Here is a 17,203-nt window from a genome sequence, read left to right on the forward strand (position 1 = left end):
AATATACTTGTGCATATATCATATTGTTTTAATTACTGTGCCTTTTTTGGTATTATGTTTTACCATTTGGTAGAACAAGTTTTCTCTCTTTATTCTTTCTTTATTTTCAAATTATTTTTATTGGGGCATAATCTACATACGATAAAATTTACTCATTTTAAATATACAGATTGAAGATTTTCGACAAAAGTATATAAGCATTGGTGCAGATTTTTTTCATTATACCCCAAACTTGGTCAAAAGTTACAGTAATTTCCACCTGTTCCCATCTTCAGACCCTTCTGATTTTGTCAGTTTTGCCTGATTAAGAAAATCATATGAGTCCTGGCCAGTTTGCTTAGTGGCTAGAGCATCGGCCTGCACATGAAAGGGTCTTGGGTTCAATTCTTGCTCAAGGGCATGTACCTGTGTTGCAGGTTTGATACCTGGCCCCGGTCAGGGCTTGTATGGGAGGCCACCAATCCATGTGTCTCTCTCACACTGATGCTTCTTTCTCTCCTGCTCCCTTTCTTCCTTCATCTCTCTCTAAAAAAAAATCAACGGAAAAAAATATTCTTGAGTGAGGCTTAACAACAACAAAAAAATCATATGAAAGAAATGATACAACACATAGTCTTTATGTCTAGCTTCTTCCTTTCAATACAGTATTTTTGAGATTCAGCTACATTGTTTTCTGTCATAATAGTCTTTTTATTTTGAGTTATATTTCATTGTTTGGATATACAATTTAGCCTGTGATACATTTGAGTTTGTTTTTATGTTTGAGAGATTTGGATTAACATTCATTATCCTCCATGTGAATATAGTTTTTTTTTTCTAGTAGTATTTGTTAAAGTAACTATCTTTCACCATTGTTTTATCTTAACACCTTATGAAAATAAGTTACCACCCATGTGTATCTATCCCTGAATTTGTTTTCTGTTTTTTAAAATATGTCCATTATTATGCCAATTCCACACTCTCTTAATTAATGTACTTTTATAGTAAGTCTTGAAACCACAGTGTAAATCATCCAACTTTACTTGTCTTTTCCAAGATAGCTTTACTATTCTAGTACCTTTGTATTTCCACATAAATTATAGAATCAGCATGTGAATGTAGGGACTTTGATTGGAATTGTGTTGCATCCATACATCAATTTTCTGGAATTACTTTCTTACCAATATTGAGTTTATCTATGCACATGGTGTTAAATTTAGGTCTTCTTCTTTTTAAAAACATGATTTTATTGATTTTATAGGGATGAAATTGGTTAATAAAATTGTATAGGTTTCAACTGTATAATTCTGTAATACATCATCTGTATATTGTAGCGTGTGTTCACCACTCATAGTCTCGTCTCCTTTTATCCCCCCTTTACCCTCGTCTACCACTCCCCACTCCCTTTCCCTCTGATGATCACCACACTATTCTCTGTGTCTATGTTTTTTGTTTTAGTTTTTTGCTTATTCCCTTCACCTTTTTAACCTAACCCTCCCAGCCCACCTCCCCTCTGAAAGCTGTCAGCTTGTTCTCTGTGTTTATGAGTATGTTTGTATTTTGTTTGTTAGTTTCTTTGTTCATTCAATTCCACATATAAGTAAAATCATAAGGTATTTTATCTTTCTCTGACTTGCTTATTTCACTTAGCATAATTATCTCCAGGCCCATCCATACTGTTGAAAAAGGTGAGTTACTTCTTTTTTTTTACTGCTGTGTAGTATTCCATTGTGTAAACATACCACGGCTTTTTTTTTTAATCCATTCATCTAGGAATGGGAACTTGGGCTGCTTCCAAATCTTAGCTATTGTAAATAGCACGGCAATGAACATAAAGATGTATATATTCTTTCAAATTAGTGTTTAAGGTTTCTTAGGCTATATTTCCAGAAGTGGGGTCACAAGGTCAAAAGGCAGTTCCATTTTTAATTTTTTGAGGTGACTCCGTACTGTTTTCCACAGTGGTTGTACCAGTCTGCATCCCCACCAGTAGTGCATGGGTTTTCTCTTTTCTCCACACCCTCGCGAACACTTGTTGTTTATTAGTTTATTGATGGTAGCTATTCTGTCAGGTGTGGTTTCTCATTGTGGTTTTAATGTGCCTTCCTCTGATGATTAGTGATGCTGAGCAATCTTTCACATGTCTACTGGCTATCTGTATGTCCTCCTTGGAGAAGTGTCTATTTAGGTCTTTTGTCCATTTTTAAAGTAGAGTGTTGGTCTTCCTGGTGTTGAATTGTATAAGTTCTTTAATTTGTTTAGTTTTTGTGTAGTTTACTGGTTTTGATAGTATTAATATTTTATTTAACCATTGCTAGTGTAAAAACATTATTGACTTTGTAAGTCCACCTTGGATTTAGTGTTGGTTAGATGTACTGAGAATGGTCTTCCTTGTTTTGTTCTTATTTTTATGGAGAAAGCTTTCTGATTTTCACCACTTAATGTGATGTTAGATATAACCTTTTTTTTTTTTTCTGTCATCTTCAGGAAGTTTCCTTCTGTTTGTAGTTAGCTGAGAGCTTTGAGCCAAAAATTAGTGTTGAACTTTGTTAAATGTCTTACTTCTGTGTCTATTGGGCTGATCATATGCATTTTCTCCTTTTTTCCCTATTACTCTAGTGCTTTTCACTGGTTGGTTTTGAATGCTAACCCAGTCATGCATTACTGAGATTAGCTCCACTTGGATTTTGATCTACCTAGCTCATTAGCTAGATTTAATTAGCCGATATTTCCTTAGGATTATGGTGCTTGTTTTCACAAGGAGATTGCGAAAGAATTTAAGATTGGTGTTATTCCTATTTATTTTTTTACATTGTGGAAAAGTACTTAACATTAGATCTACACCCTTAAATCTGCCCTTCTAGAATCTTTATAGTTTTGCATTTTACATTTAGGTTTATGATGCATTTTAAAGATGTGTGTGTGTGTGTGTGTGTGTGAGTGCGCACATGCGCGTGTGTATGTATGAAAGGAACAGTGTGTAGAGTTATTATTTTCCATGTGGATGTCCAGTTGTCTAGCACCATTTATTGAAAAGACTATTCTCTATTGAATTGTAATTGCACCACTGTCAAAGATCTTATTATCTCAGTCTATTTCTTGGGTCTGTATTTTGTTTAAATTATATCTTTGTTTATTCTTTTGTGAATACTATATAATCATTAGTTCAGTTTATAATAAGTTTTGAAATTGGGTATTGTCAGTCTTTCCATTTTTCTCTTCCTCTTTCTCCTCCTCCTCCTCCTTTTTCTTCATCTGTATTGCATTGACTCTTGTGGTTCTTTTGCCTCTTCATAAAACTTTAGAGTCAGTTTGTCATCTTGCTGGAATTTTAATTGGAATTACATTGAATCTCTAGATCAGGTTGGGAAGAACTGACAACTTAATAATATTGAGTTTTCCTATCCATGAACATGAAATATATCTCTATTTATATCTTCTTTGATTTCTTTTATCATAGTTTTGTAGTTTTTCTTGTATAGATCCTGTAAAATTTTGTTAGAACTATTCCCAAGAACTTCATTGTTTTGGTGGTCATGTAAATGAAATTGTATTTTTTATTTCAAAGTTCCATTTTTTAATTGCTTCTTTACAGAAAAACAGTTGAATTTTGTGTATTAAGTTTGGTATCCAGCAACCTTGATATAATCACTTATTAGTCACGGGAAGTTTTTGTTGTTGCTGTTGTTTGGCTGATTATTTGGAATTTTCTTTGCATGTATGAACACAACAATTTTGCTTCTTTCTTTCTAACATGTATTTTTTCAAACATTTATTTTATTTTATTATTGCACTAGAGGCATGGTGCACAAATTCATGTACCAGTGGGGGCCCTCGGCCTGGCCTGCAGGATTGGGCCGAAACCAGCTCTCCAACATTCCCCAAGGGGTCCTGGATTGTGAGAGGGGACAGGCCAGGCCGAGGGACCCCACTGGTGTACGATCAGGTCCAGGAAGGGACTGCAGGAGGCTTCAGGGTGTGTCCGCCCATCTTGCTCAGTCCCGATTGGCTGGACCCCAGAAGCAAGCTAACCTACCGGTTGGAGCGTCTGCCCCTGGTGGTCAGTGCACATCATAGCAACTGGTCGACCTGTCGACTGTCTGCCTCTTGGTGGTCAGTGCATGTCATAGCGAGTGGTTGAGCAGCTTTAGCATATCATTAGCATATTAAGCTTTGATTGGTTGAACGGCCAACAGACGACTAGACACTTAGCATATTAGGCTTTTATTATATACGATTAAGATTAGGATTATGACAGGGGTAGTGAGACAGGGCATCTTGGCCTTGTTCCCAGTTTAATAGTCTTATCTCACCATAAGTGTGATGTTAGCTATAGACATTTTAGTTGTTGTAGTTTATAATCCTCACCTGAGGATATTTTTCCCCATGTATTTTATTTTTTTTAAAAGTAAAAGGGAGGCGGTGGTCTGGGGGGTGAGAGAAAATCAGTGTGAAAGAGACATCAATTAGTTGCTTCCTACACATGCTCCAACTGGTGCTGGGGATTGAACCTACAACCCAGGTTCATGCCCTTGACTGGGAATTGAACCCACAACCCTTTGGTCCACGGACCAGCCACTGAACAACACTGGTCAGGGCTGTAGACTTTTTTTAGATGTTTGTTATCAGATTGAGAAAGATTCTCTTTATTCCTGTTTTGCTAACATTTTGTATAATAAATGAGAGTTATATTTTATCTGATGCCTTTTCTGTACCAGTTATTATGGTCATATGATTTTTCTTCTTCAACCTGTCAACTCTATGGATTATATTAATTGGTATTTGAATTATGAACCAGCCTTGCATACTTTGATAAATCCCACTTGGTTGTGATGCATATTTTTTATACATTGCTGGATTTGATTTACTAATTTTTTGTTGAATGTTTTTGCATCCATGCTTATGAGAGATATTGGTCTGTAATTTTCATTTCTTATAATGTCTTAAACTGGGTTAGGTATTAGGGTTATACTGGCCTTAAAGAATGAGTTAAGAAGTGTCACACATCAATGCTCGGAGTGTAGTAAGTCTATGATTCCATGGGTTGAAGGTAATAGGAACTCCATGTTTAGTGCTTCTCTGGGATTCTGTCCTAGGTGCTTTTTCTCTTGGTTGATTTTAATTTGTATCCTTTCCATATAAGAAACCAAAACTTGAATATACAGCTATCAGTGAAATGTGTGAGTTCTATCAGGAAATGATCAAAACTGAGGGTGGTTTTGGGACTCCGATGAACTGGTGATTGCTGTAAAATGCAAGGGCAGTCTTAGGGACCACTTTCTTTACCTTTGCAGTGGGCCTAAATTCTACACACACTTTCCCCCTAGATTTATTGAGGTATAATTGACAGATAAAAATGGTATATATTTAAGGTATACAGCGTGGTATTTTGATATATGTATACATTGTGACGTGATTCCAGCAGTCAAACTAACATTCATCACCTAGCACAGTTACCATTTGTGTGTGTGTGTGTCTGTGTGTGCAGCGCTGAGAATGCTTTGCTTGTCCTACTATCAAATTTCAAGTATACAGTCCATATAGTTAACTGGAGTCATCATGATGTATATTAGTTTCTCAGAACTAGTAGTTCATTTTCTAAATAATCTCATGTTTTTTGATCAATATCCCCCCTTTCCCCCCACTCGCCTGGCACTGGTAACCACCTTTCTACTCTCTTACTTTTATCCAGTTTCTGAAAAAAGTTCCATATATTTTGTATAGTATTCTAATTGATTAAGAGTTAGTTGGGTTCCAGTTACTCTGTTTTGACCTGAAATACTTTAGTATTTTAATAGTTTAGAAATGTAAAAATCTATGAATTTTGAAAGCATTCATATTCTTTCCCCAAACTAAAAAGCCCAGTAAATATAACTCCTACCAAAGTTTATATTGTTATAACGTATTTTTATTTGTATTTCACTCATTCATAGCAATGTGGACAAGATAGCTGTTGTGATCCTAAACTTTGTGTGCTGAAAGCAGGATCAGCTTGTGATACAGGATTATGCTGCAGTAACTGTCAAGTAAGATTTAAGTTTATTAATATCATCCAAGTGTATAATGAATCATGTCTGGGATTCTTTCTTTCCCCTTTATTATTTTATTTTATTTTATTTATTTATTTATTTATTTATTATTTTTTTCCATCATGACTTATCCCCTATCCTTTGTATATCCTCTTCCACCTCCACCCACTCACTCCCCCCGCCAATGGTAACCACTGTTGTCCATTTCCATGAGTTATTTATCTTTTTTCCTTTTTGCTCAATCCCTTTACCCCCTCCCCGCCCCCCCCCCCCCCCCTGCCATCTGCCTGTTATCTATGAGTCTACCTCTATTTTGATTGTCAGTTCAGTTTGTTCATTAGATTCCACATATGAGTGAAATCATTGTGTTCTAACTGGCTTATTTCATTTAGCATAATGTTCTCCAGGTCCATCCATGCTGTCGCAAAGGGTAAACTTTTCTTCCTTGTTAGGCTTGTTAGGCAGAGTAGTATTCTATTGTGTAAATGTACCATAGCTGTTCTATCCACTCATCTTCTGATGGACAACACTTGGACTGTTTCCAGATCTTGGCTGTTGTAAATAACGCCATGATATCGGGGTTGCATATATTCTTTCGAATTAGTGTTTTGTGTTTCTTCGGATAAATTCCCAGAAGTGGAATTGATGGTTCATAAGGCAGTTCCGTTTTAATTTTTTGAGGTAACTCCCTACTGCTTTCCACTGTGGCTGCTCCAATTTGCATTCCCACCAACAGTGCAGAAGGGTTCCCTTTTCTCCACATCCTCACCAACACTTGTTTGTTGATTTATTGATTATAGCCATTCTGACAGGTGTGAGGTGATACCTCATTGTGGATTTAATTTGCATTTCACTGAGGATTAGTGACTTTGAGCATCTTTTCATATGTCTGTTGGCCATCTGTATGTCCTCTTTGTAGAAGTGTCTCTTCAAGACCTTTGCCCATTTTTAAATTGGGTTGTTGTTGTTGTTGTTGTGTGTGTGTTGATTTTTATAACTTTTTTGTAAATTTTGGATATTAATCCCTTATCAGATGTATTGGTGAATATGTTCTCCCATTCAATGTATTGTCTTTTCATTTTGTTTCTGGTTTCTTTTGTTGTGCAAAACCTTATTAGTTTGATGTAGTCCATTTGTTTTCTTGTTGTTTTGTTTCCCTTAGCTGAGGAATTATATCAGAAAAATTATTGCCACAAGAAATGTCAGAGTTTTCACTGCCTTTGTTTCCTTCTAGGATTTTTTTAAAAATGTATTTTTATTGATTTTAGAGAGGAAGTGGACATGTGCCCTGACCGGGCATCGAACTGTAACCTCCTGATTCATAGGTCGATGCTCAACCACTGAGCCACCCTGGCTGGGCTCCTTCTATGATTTTTATGGTTTCAAGTTTAACAATTAAGTTATTAATTCATTTGAGTTTATTATTGTGTATGATGTAAGAAGGTGGTCTGGTTTCTTTCTTTCTTTCTTTTTTTTTTTTTTGCATTTATCTGTCCAATTTACCCAACAATATTTATTGAATAGACTAGAGGCCTGCTGCACGGATTCATGCACTGGGGTCCCTCAGCCTGGCCTGTGGGGATCAGGCCGAAACCAACAGTCCAATATCCCCCAAAGGGTCTTGGATTGCTAGAGGGCGAAGGCCAGACAGAGAAACTTCACTGGTGCACAAATCTGTGCATTGGGCCTCTAGAATGCATATAAGATCTTTGTTTAATCTCTTCCCGCCCTCTTCCCCTCCCTACTTCCTTCTGAGATGCATCAGTCTGTTCCATGTTTCCATGCCTGTGCATTGTGCATCTGCCCCTTGGTGGTCAGTGCACATCATAACAACTGGTCAAATGATTGAACAGTTGAACAGTTGGGCACTTAGCATATTATTAGCCTTTTATATAGAGAGATTATCTTTAGCCCTTTGTATGTTTTTGCCTCCTTTGTCAAATATTAATTGACTCTAAAGGCATGGGTCTATTTTTGGGTTTTCTATTTTGTTCCATTGATCTATATGTCTATTTTTGTGCCAGTACCATGTTGTTTGATTACTGTGGCCTTATAGTATAGTTTGATATCAGGTAGCATGATTCCTCCAACTTTGTTTTTCTTTCTCAAGATCACTGTTGCTATTTGGGGTCTTTTGTGGTTCCATGTAAATTTTTGGAATATTTTTTCTAGTTCTGTGAAATATGACATTGGTATCTTGATAGGTATTGTGTTGAATCTGTAGATTGCTTTGGGGAGTATGGACATTTTAATGATGTTAATTCTCCCTATCCATTAACATGGTATACGCTTCCACTTATTTGTACCTTCTTCAATTTCCTTCTTAGGTGTCTTATAATTTTCTGAGTACAGGTCTTTTACATCCTTGGTTAAATTTATTCCTGTTCTTTTATTCTTTTTGAAGCAACTGTGAATGAGATTGTTTTTAGTTTCCCTTTCTGATAATTCATTATTAGTGTATAAAAATGTAACTGATTTCTGGATATTTATTTTGTGTTCTGATACTTTACTGAATTTATTCATTAGTTTTAGTTGTTTTTTGATGGAGTCTTTAGGGTTCTTTATATACAGTATCATGTCATCATCTACAAATAATGACAGTTTTACTTCTTTCAAATTTTTTTTCTTTATTGATTAAGGTATTACATGTGTGTTCCTATGCCCCTATTATCCCCCGATGTCCCCACTCATGCCCTCACCCCTGTTGTGTCTGTGTCCCTTACTTAGGCTTATATGCATGCATACAAGTCCTTTGGTTGGTCTCTCCTGTCTTAACCCCACCCTCCCCAACCTTCCCTCTGAGGTTTGACAGTCTGATTGATGCTTCTGTCTCTGGATCTGTTTTTGTTCATCAGTTTATGTTGTTCATTATATTCCACAAATGAGTGAGATCAAGTGATATGTATCTTTTTCTGACTGTCTTATTTTGCTTAGCATAATGCTCTCCAGGTCCATCCATGCTGTTACAAATGATAAGAATTCCTTCTTTTTTACTGCAGCATAGTATTCCATTGTGTAGATGTACTACAGTTTTTTTTTATTTATTTATTTATTTATTTATTTATTTATTTATTTATTTTAAATTAAATCTTTATTGCTCAGATTATTACAGTTGTTCCTCTTTTTCCCCCCTGTAGCTCCCCTCCACCCGGTTCCCATCTCACCCTCTGCCCTTACCCTCCCCCACTGTCCTCATTCATAGGTGTATGATTTTTGTCCAGTCTTTTCCCGCACCCCCCACATCCCTTTCCCCCCAAGAATAGTCAGTCCACTCCCTTTCTATGCCCCTGATTCTATTATATTTACCAGTTTATTCTGTTCATCAGATTATTTATTCACTTGATTTTTAGATTCACTTGTTGATAGATGTGTATTTGTTGTTCATAATTTGTATCTTTACCTTTTTCTTCTTCTTCCTCTTCTTAAAGGATACCTTTCAGCATTTCATATAATACTGGTTTGGTGGTGATGAACTCCTTTAGCTTTTTCTTATCTGTGAAGCTCTTTATCTGACCTTCAATTCTGAATGATAGCTTTGCTGGGTAAAGTAATCTTGGTTGTAGGTTCTTGCTATTCATCACTGAATATTTCTTGCCACTCCCTTCTGGCCTGCATAGTTTCTGTTGAGAAGTCAGCTGACAGTCGTATGGATACTCCCTTGTAGGTAACTGACTGTTTTTCTCTTGCTGCTTTTAAGATTCTCTCTTTGTCTTTTGCTCTTGGCATTTTAATTATGATGTGTCTTGGTGTGGTCCTCTTTGGATTCCTTTTGTTTGGGGTTCTCTGCGCTTCCTGGACTTGTAAGTCTATTTCTTTTACCAGGTAGGGGAAGTTTTCTGTCATTATTTCTTCAAATAGGTTTTCAATATCTTGCTCTCTCTCATCTTCTGGCACCCCTATAATTCTGATGTTGGTACGCTTGAAGCTGTCCCAGAGGCTCCTTACACTATCTTCATTTTTTTGGATTCGTTTTTCTTTTTGTTTTTCCGGTTGGGTGTTTTTTGCTTCTTTGTATTTCAAATCTTTGACTTGATTCTTGCGATCCTCTAGTCTGCTGTTGGAACTCTGTATAATATTCTTTATTTCAGTCAGTGAATGCTTAATTTCTAGTTGGTCCTTTTTCATAACCTCGAGGGTCTCACTAGATTTCTTGAGGGTCTCACTAAATTCATCGTCGGTTTCTAGAAAATTCTTGAAAACCTTATAAGTGTGGTTTTGAACTCTATATCCAGTAGTTTGCTTTCCTCCATTTCTGTCATTTGTGACCTGATTCTTTGTCTCTGCATTTTTTATGCTTCCCTGTGTTGATAGAGTGGTTTTGTGTGCTAGGTGTCCTATAGGGCGTAGTGGCTCAGTCTCCCCAATTACCTGAGGGGGACACTCTTGGTGCACCCCTTTGTGGGCTTTGTGCACAGTCTTATAGTCAAGCCTTGATTGTTGTAGGTATCACTGGGAGGAATTGATCTCCAGTCCAATTGGCTGTGGGAATCAGCTGTGTCTGCAGTGGGAGAACTTCTGTGCTAGAGACACCCTTCTGGGGCAAGACTTGCTTCAGTGGGGCTTTGGTGCTCACTGAGTCTGCCCCCTGAGTGTGTCCCTTCTGGATCTGAGGAGTTGTAATCTGGATGGTCCCACTCTGACCACTGGGTACACTGGCTCTTGGATCTCTAAGGAGGTGCTAAGTTAGCCTCTGCCTGAGGCTACCCAGCATGAGCTATGGAGAGATCTGCAGATTCCTCTTAGTTTTGGGTTTGAAGGTGCCCAGATGAGGCCCAGCTGTGAAGCAATGCAAGCTGCTGTGGGACCTTGGGCCTTCTTTTGGAAGTTCTGTGTCTCTCTGACCCAGCTGCAGTTTGTAAGGTAATTTTCAGATATGCAAAGGGAAAGGCCTTTCATATGCAAAAGCCTTTGTGCACAGCTTGGGTGGGGCGGGGTCTCAGGGGATCAACAGGGCAGAGCAAGCAGCTATGGCTGCTCCTCAGTCCTACCCTAAGAGGCCCCACGTCTCAGTGTCCTGGTAATCGCTGCAAGCACCTCTGAGAGAAAGCCGCCCTCGAGTTCCGACTGATTCCAGACAGTCCAGTTTCTCCCCGTATGAGTCTGGGTCCCCAGAGACTCGCCCAGAACTGGAGTTCAAAGCAGTCAGGAGCTTGAGACTCCCTCCCAATTGAAAAAGACAACCGCATCCTCAGTTGCCAGCGCTTTCCACATGCGCCTCTGTACCTCTGCACTTTACTTCCGCACCTCCTCTGAGTCTCAGTGTGCTTTTCTCTTTCCTTCTAGTTGTAGAATTTCCACTCAGCCAGCCTTTCTGTGATTCTGGATGATGTCCGTTTTGTCTTTTAGTTGTATTTTTGAAGTGGTTGTGTGAGGCAGCAATTTCCGGTGTTTACCTATGCTGCCATCTTGGTTTCTCCTTGTACCACAGTTTTTAATCCACTCATCTGCTGATGGGCACTTAGGCTGTTTCCAAATCTTAGCTATGGCAGATTGTGCTGCTATGAACATAGGGGTGCATATATCCTTACTGATTGGTGTTTCTAGTTTCTTGGGATATATTTCCAGAAGTGGGATCACTGGGTCAAATGGGAGTTCCATTTTTAGTTTTTTGAGGAAACTCAATACAGTTCTCCACCTTGGCTGCACCAGTCTTCATTCCCACAAGCAGTGCACAAGGTTCCTTTTTTTCTGAGTCCTTGCCAGCACTTGTCATTTGTTGATGATAGCCATTCTGACAATGTGAGATGGCATCTCATTGTTGTTTTGATTTGAATCTCTTGGATGATTAGTGACTTTGAGCATGTTTTCATATGTCTCTTGGTTTTCTGTAGGTCCTCCATCAAAAGTGTCTATTTAGGTCTTTTGGCCACTTTTTGATTGGATTGTTTATATTTCTTTTGTAAAGTTGTATGAGTTCCCTGTAAATGTTGGAGATTAAACCCTTATCAGAGATAACATTGGCAAATATGTTCTCCCATGCAGTGGGCTTTCTTGTTGTTTTGTTGATGGTTTCTTTTGCTGTGCAAAAGCTTTTTATTTTGATGTAGTCCCATTTGTTTTTTTTCTCTTTAGTTTCCATTGCCCTGGGAGGTGTATCAGTGAAGTTATTGCGTCAACATATGTCTAAGATTTTGCTGCCTGTTGATTCCTCTAATTTTTTTTTATGGTTTCCCATCTTATGTTTAAGTCCTTTTTCCATTTTGAGTTTACTTTTGTGTATGGTGTAACTTGGTGGTCTAGTTTCATTTTTTTTTTTTTTGCATGTATCTGTCCAGTTTTCCCAACACCATTTATTAAAGAGACTGTCTTGACTCCATTGTATGTTCTTGCCTCCTTTGTCAAATATTAATTGAGCATAGTGGTTTGGGTCAATTTCTGGGTTCTGTATTTTCCATTGCTCTATATATCTGTTCTTGTGCCAATATCAGGCAGTTTTGAGAACCATGGCTTTGTAATATAGCTTGATATTTAGTATTGAGATTCCTCCTACTTTGTTCGTCTTTCTCAGGATTGCTGCAGCTATCCAGAGTCTTCTTTTATTCAAGATGAATTTTTGGGGAGTTCATTCTAGGTCTTTGAAATATGCCATTGGTATTTTAATGGGGAGTGCATTGAATCTATAGATTGCTTTGGGTCATATGGACATTTTAATGATTTTGATTCTACCAGTCCATGAACACAGTATGTTCTTCCATCTGTTTGTCTTCCTCTATCTCTTTTTTCAATGTCCTGTAGTTTTCTGAGTACAGGTCTTTTATCTCCTTAGTAAGTTTATTGCTAGGTATCTTAATTTTTTTGGTGCAATGGTAAATGGGATTGTTTTTTTAAATCTCTCTTTCTGTAAGTTCATTATTGGTGTATAAAATGCCATAGATTTGTGAATGTTAATTTTGTATCCTGCTACATTGCCAAATTCATTTGTTAAGTCTAATAATTTTCTGATGGAGTCTTTAGGGTTTTCTATGTACAGTATCATGTCATCTGCAAATAATGACAGTTTTACTTTTTCTTTTCCAATTTGGATGCCTTTTATTTCTTCTTCTTATCTAATCGCTATGGCTAGCACTTCCAGTACTATGTTGAACAGGAGTATAAGGAAGGCCACTTCATAATACTATAGGGATCAATACACTAAGAGGCTATAACCATTGTAAACATATATGCACCCAATGCAGGAGCACCCAAATACATAAATAAAACTCCTGGAAGATACCAAGGGAGAGATCGACAATGATACAATTTTAGTAGGGGACTTTAATACACCACTGACATCACTAAATAAATCCTCTAGACCAGTGGTCAGCAAACTGTGGCTCGCGAGCCACATGTGGCTCTTTGGCCCCTTGAGTGTGGCTCTTCCACAAAATACCACGTGCGGGCGTGCATGTACAGTGCGATTGAAACTTTGTGGCCCATGCGCAGAAATGGGTATTTTGTAGAAGAGCCACACTCAAGGGGCCAAAGAGCTGCATGTGGCTTGCGAGCCGCAGTTTGCCGACCACTGCTCTAGACAAAAAATCAGTGAAGAAACAGCAATCATAAATGACTCACTAGATCAGATGGAATTAATTGACATCTTCAGAACATTTCACCCCAAAGCCACAGAATATACATTCTTCTCAAGTGCACATGGGACATTTTCAAAGATAGACTGTATGTTGTGTCACAGGCAACGTCTCTCCAAATTTAAGAAGATTGAAATCATATCAAGCATCTTCTCAGACCACAATGGCATAATATTAGAAATAAACTGTAATGAAAACAATAAAAAAATTTAAACACTTGGAAGCTGAATAGCATGCTGTTAAACAATGATTGGATCATCAAAGATATCATAAAAGATATTAAAAGCATCCTGGAAACTAATGACAATGAAAACACAACAATCCAAAATCTATGGGACACAGTGAAAGCAGTCTTGAGAGGGAAGTTTATAGCTCTATAGGCCTACCTCAAAAAACAAGAAAAAATGATAATAAATTATCTGACCCTACAACTCAAAGAGTTAAAAAGAGAGCAACAAAAAAAAAAAAAGCCCAGGGTGAGCAGAAGGAAGGAGATAATAAAGATCAGAGCAGAAATAAATGACATTCAGACCCCCATCCCCCCTCCCCCCAAAAAATAAATGATACCAAGAGCTGGTTCTTTGAAAGGATAAATAAGATTGATGATCCTCTAGCCAGGCTCACCCAGAAGCAAACAGAGAGGACCTAAATAAACAAAATCAGAGATGAAAGAGGCGAAATAACAACAGACCCCACAGAAATACAAAGAATTGTAAAAAAAAAAATTATGAACAACTCTATTTCAACAAACTAGACAACCTAGAGGAAATGGACATATTCTTAGAAAAATGCAACCTTCCAAAACTCAATCAGGAAGAATCTAAAAAATCTCAATAGGGTGATAACTATATGGGAAATTAAAGCCATCATCAAAAAGCTTCCAGCAAACAAAAGCCCAGGGCTAGACGGCTTCACAGGGGAGTTTTACCAAACATTCAAAGAAGAACTAAAACCTATCCTCAGACTACTCCAAAAAATTCAAGAGGGAGGAACTCTTCCAGACTCATTCTATGAAGCTAACATTACCCTAATACCAAGACCAGATAAAGACAACACAAAAAGAATTATAGGCCAATATCCCTCATGAACATGGATGCCCAAAATCCTCAAGGAAATTCTAGCCAATTGGATCTAACATTACATCAGAAAGATCATACACTATGACCAAGTAGGATTTATTCCGGGGATGCAAGGCTGGTACAATAACTGCAAATCAATAAACGTGATACATCACATAAACAAATTGAGAGATAAAAATCATATAGTCATACCAATTGATGCAGAAAAAGTATTTGATAAAACCAACACCCTTTCTTGATGAAAACTCTCAGCAAAATGGGAATAGATGGATCATATTTCAACAGAATAAAAGCCTTATATGACAAACCCATAGCCATCATCATACTCAATGGGCAAAAACTAAAACCATTTCACCTAAGAACAGGAACAAAGGGATGCCCACTTTCACCACACCTGTTCGACATGGTCTGCTAATACCTTGTTGATGATTTCAGCATCTATGTTCATCAGGGATATTGGCCTATAATTTTCTTTCTTTGTAGTATCTTTATCTGGTTTTGGAATTAGGATAATGCTGGTTTTGTAAAATGCGTTTGGGAGTCTTCTCTGTCTGGATTTCTTTAGAACACATAGACCTATAGCTGTAAGTCAAATAAATGAAAATTACTTCTAGTGAGCTTCATTATTTATACATTTAAGGGAAACTATTGTGTCTTTCAATTACATACCCACGGATACCTAACTATAGCTGTAAGTCAAAAAAAAAAAAAAGATACTTAATTCAGAGTCAGGTTTCTTATTTTGTGAATTTTAGTGGGATGTTGAGGCCTCTTTCTAACGCCATTATCCTCCCTAATTTGATGATGTTGTTTTTAAGCCTTGATTGAGAGCTATTATAGAATTCTTCAATATAGAAAAATCTCCTTTAAAAGGGATTATTTCCATTCACTTTATCCAACATTTATATTTTAAAAATAAAAAATGTTACTGCTCATAGTTAGGTATACGTGGGTATGTAATTGAAAGACACAATAGTTTCCCATAAATGTATAAATAATGAAACTCACTAGAAGTAATTTTCAAATGCTGTGTTAGCTCAAAATTTAAATTATGAACTAATTATTCAAAGACCATTTGTCTTAAATATCACAATTTAAGTCATATGTAAAGGTGTTGGCTCCTGCCCCCTGTTTTCCTTTTTAGTTCTTTCCATGTGTTTGCAACAGATTCATTGTATGAGATTCCCTTTATTGAACTACTAGCATGGGTTCTGTGTTCTTGACTGTCGTATCACTGAAGCAGTTTAATGTTGTTTCTCTCTAGAATCTCACCATGTGCTATATTTTTATCTCTGATCTTTTCTTTTCTTTTTCAATTCCACAAAATTTTATTGAATACTTACTAACATAGGAAACCATCAATTAAGAAGTATGAGATAGGCCTGGCTGGCATGGTTCAGTGGTTGAGTGTTGACCTATGAACCAGGAGGTCAAGGTTCGATTCCCGGACAGGGCACATGTGGGGGTTGTGGGCTTGATCTCCAGTGTGGGGCATGCTGGAGGCAACTGATCAATGATTCTCTCTCTGTTTCTACCTCTCTATCCCTCTCCCTTCTTCTCTGAAATCAATAAAAAATATTTTTTAAAAAAGTATGAGATAGACGCCCATTTAAGATTCTTTGTATGAATTTTTTGAATTCTGTAGGTGAAAGTTGTTTATAGGATAATTCAGGAGAAAGATTGCATTTACAGATATTCCATATTTATAGACTGGCTTGAATAAGTATATTTTATTTGGAAATTGTCTAAATTACAAGATTTTCACCCCAAAGGAAAAAGTGATATCACAAGCTAAAAGTGGTATTTCCTCCCTTGCACTGAAACACAACAAAATCTTGCCTCTCATCACACCATACTTGTGTTACACTTTTCCTTGTGTATATGTTTTATCTCTTGTTTTATTTAAAAACATACTTTATATAGAAGATATTAAGAGACATTAATGAATAAATAGAACATCAGCCTATAAATGAAAGTAACACAATTTTGAAGTAAATATTAATAACAATCTTATATATAATGCTTTATTTTTTTATATTTTAATTTCCGCTAGATTCAACAAGCAGGTTCACCGTGCAGGCCCAGTGTGCATCCTGAGTGTGATCTTCCTGAATTCTGTAATGGATCCTCATCAGCCTGTCCCCCTGATATCATGATAATCAATGGACATTCATGTAAAACTAAATATATTTGTTATAATGGAGATTGCCATGATCTTGATGCACGTTGTGAATCCTTATTTGGAAAAGGTAATATGGTTTTCTAACATCTAAACAGTTGATCTTCAATATTTTATTAACATTACCAAGACAATGGGCAATCACATATAATTTATATTTTATACGATTATATATGTTATATATAAATACATATAAATTTAAATTATTTATTGTTTAACATGTATATATATTTTTGGTATATTTTTATTTTTTAAAATTTTATTAAGGTATTAATGACAATTAAAATGCATATGTTTATGGTATATGATTTGATGTTTTGATATTTCATATATATTGTGAAAAAATTGCTATAATTTTTATACATTATGTTA

At 36.7% G+C, this 17,203-nt stretch overlaps 1 protein-coding gene across 1 annotated transcript in view; it reads left to right on the forward strand.

Annotated features, from left to right (window-relative positions):
* LOC308512643 (disintegrin and metalloproteinase domain-containing protein 32-like) overlaps positions 1-17,203 on the forward strand; it is a 99,780-nt gene that overhangs the window by 46,490 nt on the left and 36,087 nt on the right. The window contains exons 13-14 of the mRNA XM_081082244.1: positions 5,913-6,005; positions 16,706-16,901. Of these exons, the coding sequence (XP_080938370.1) occupies positions 5,913-6,005; positions 16,706-16,901 (289 nt within the window). The remainder of the gene's footprint in view (positions 1-5,912; positions 6,006-16,705; positions 16,902-17,203) is intronic.

This window comes from Myotis nattereri (assembly GCF_964212035.1).
Source record: "Myotis nattereri genome assembly, chromosome: 2".
In the NCBI taxonomy this organism is placed as follows: Eukaryota; Metazoa; Chordata; class Mammalia; order Chiroptera; family Vespertilionidae; genus Myotis; species Myotis nattereri.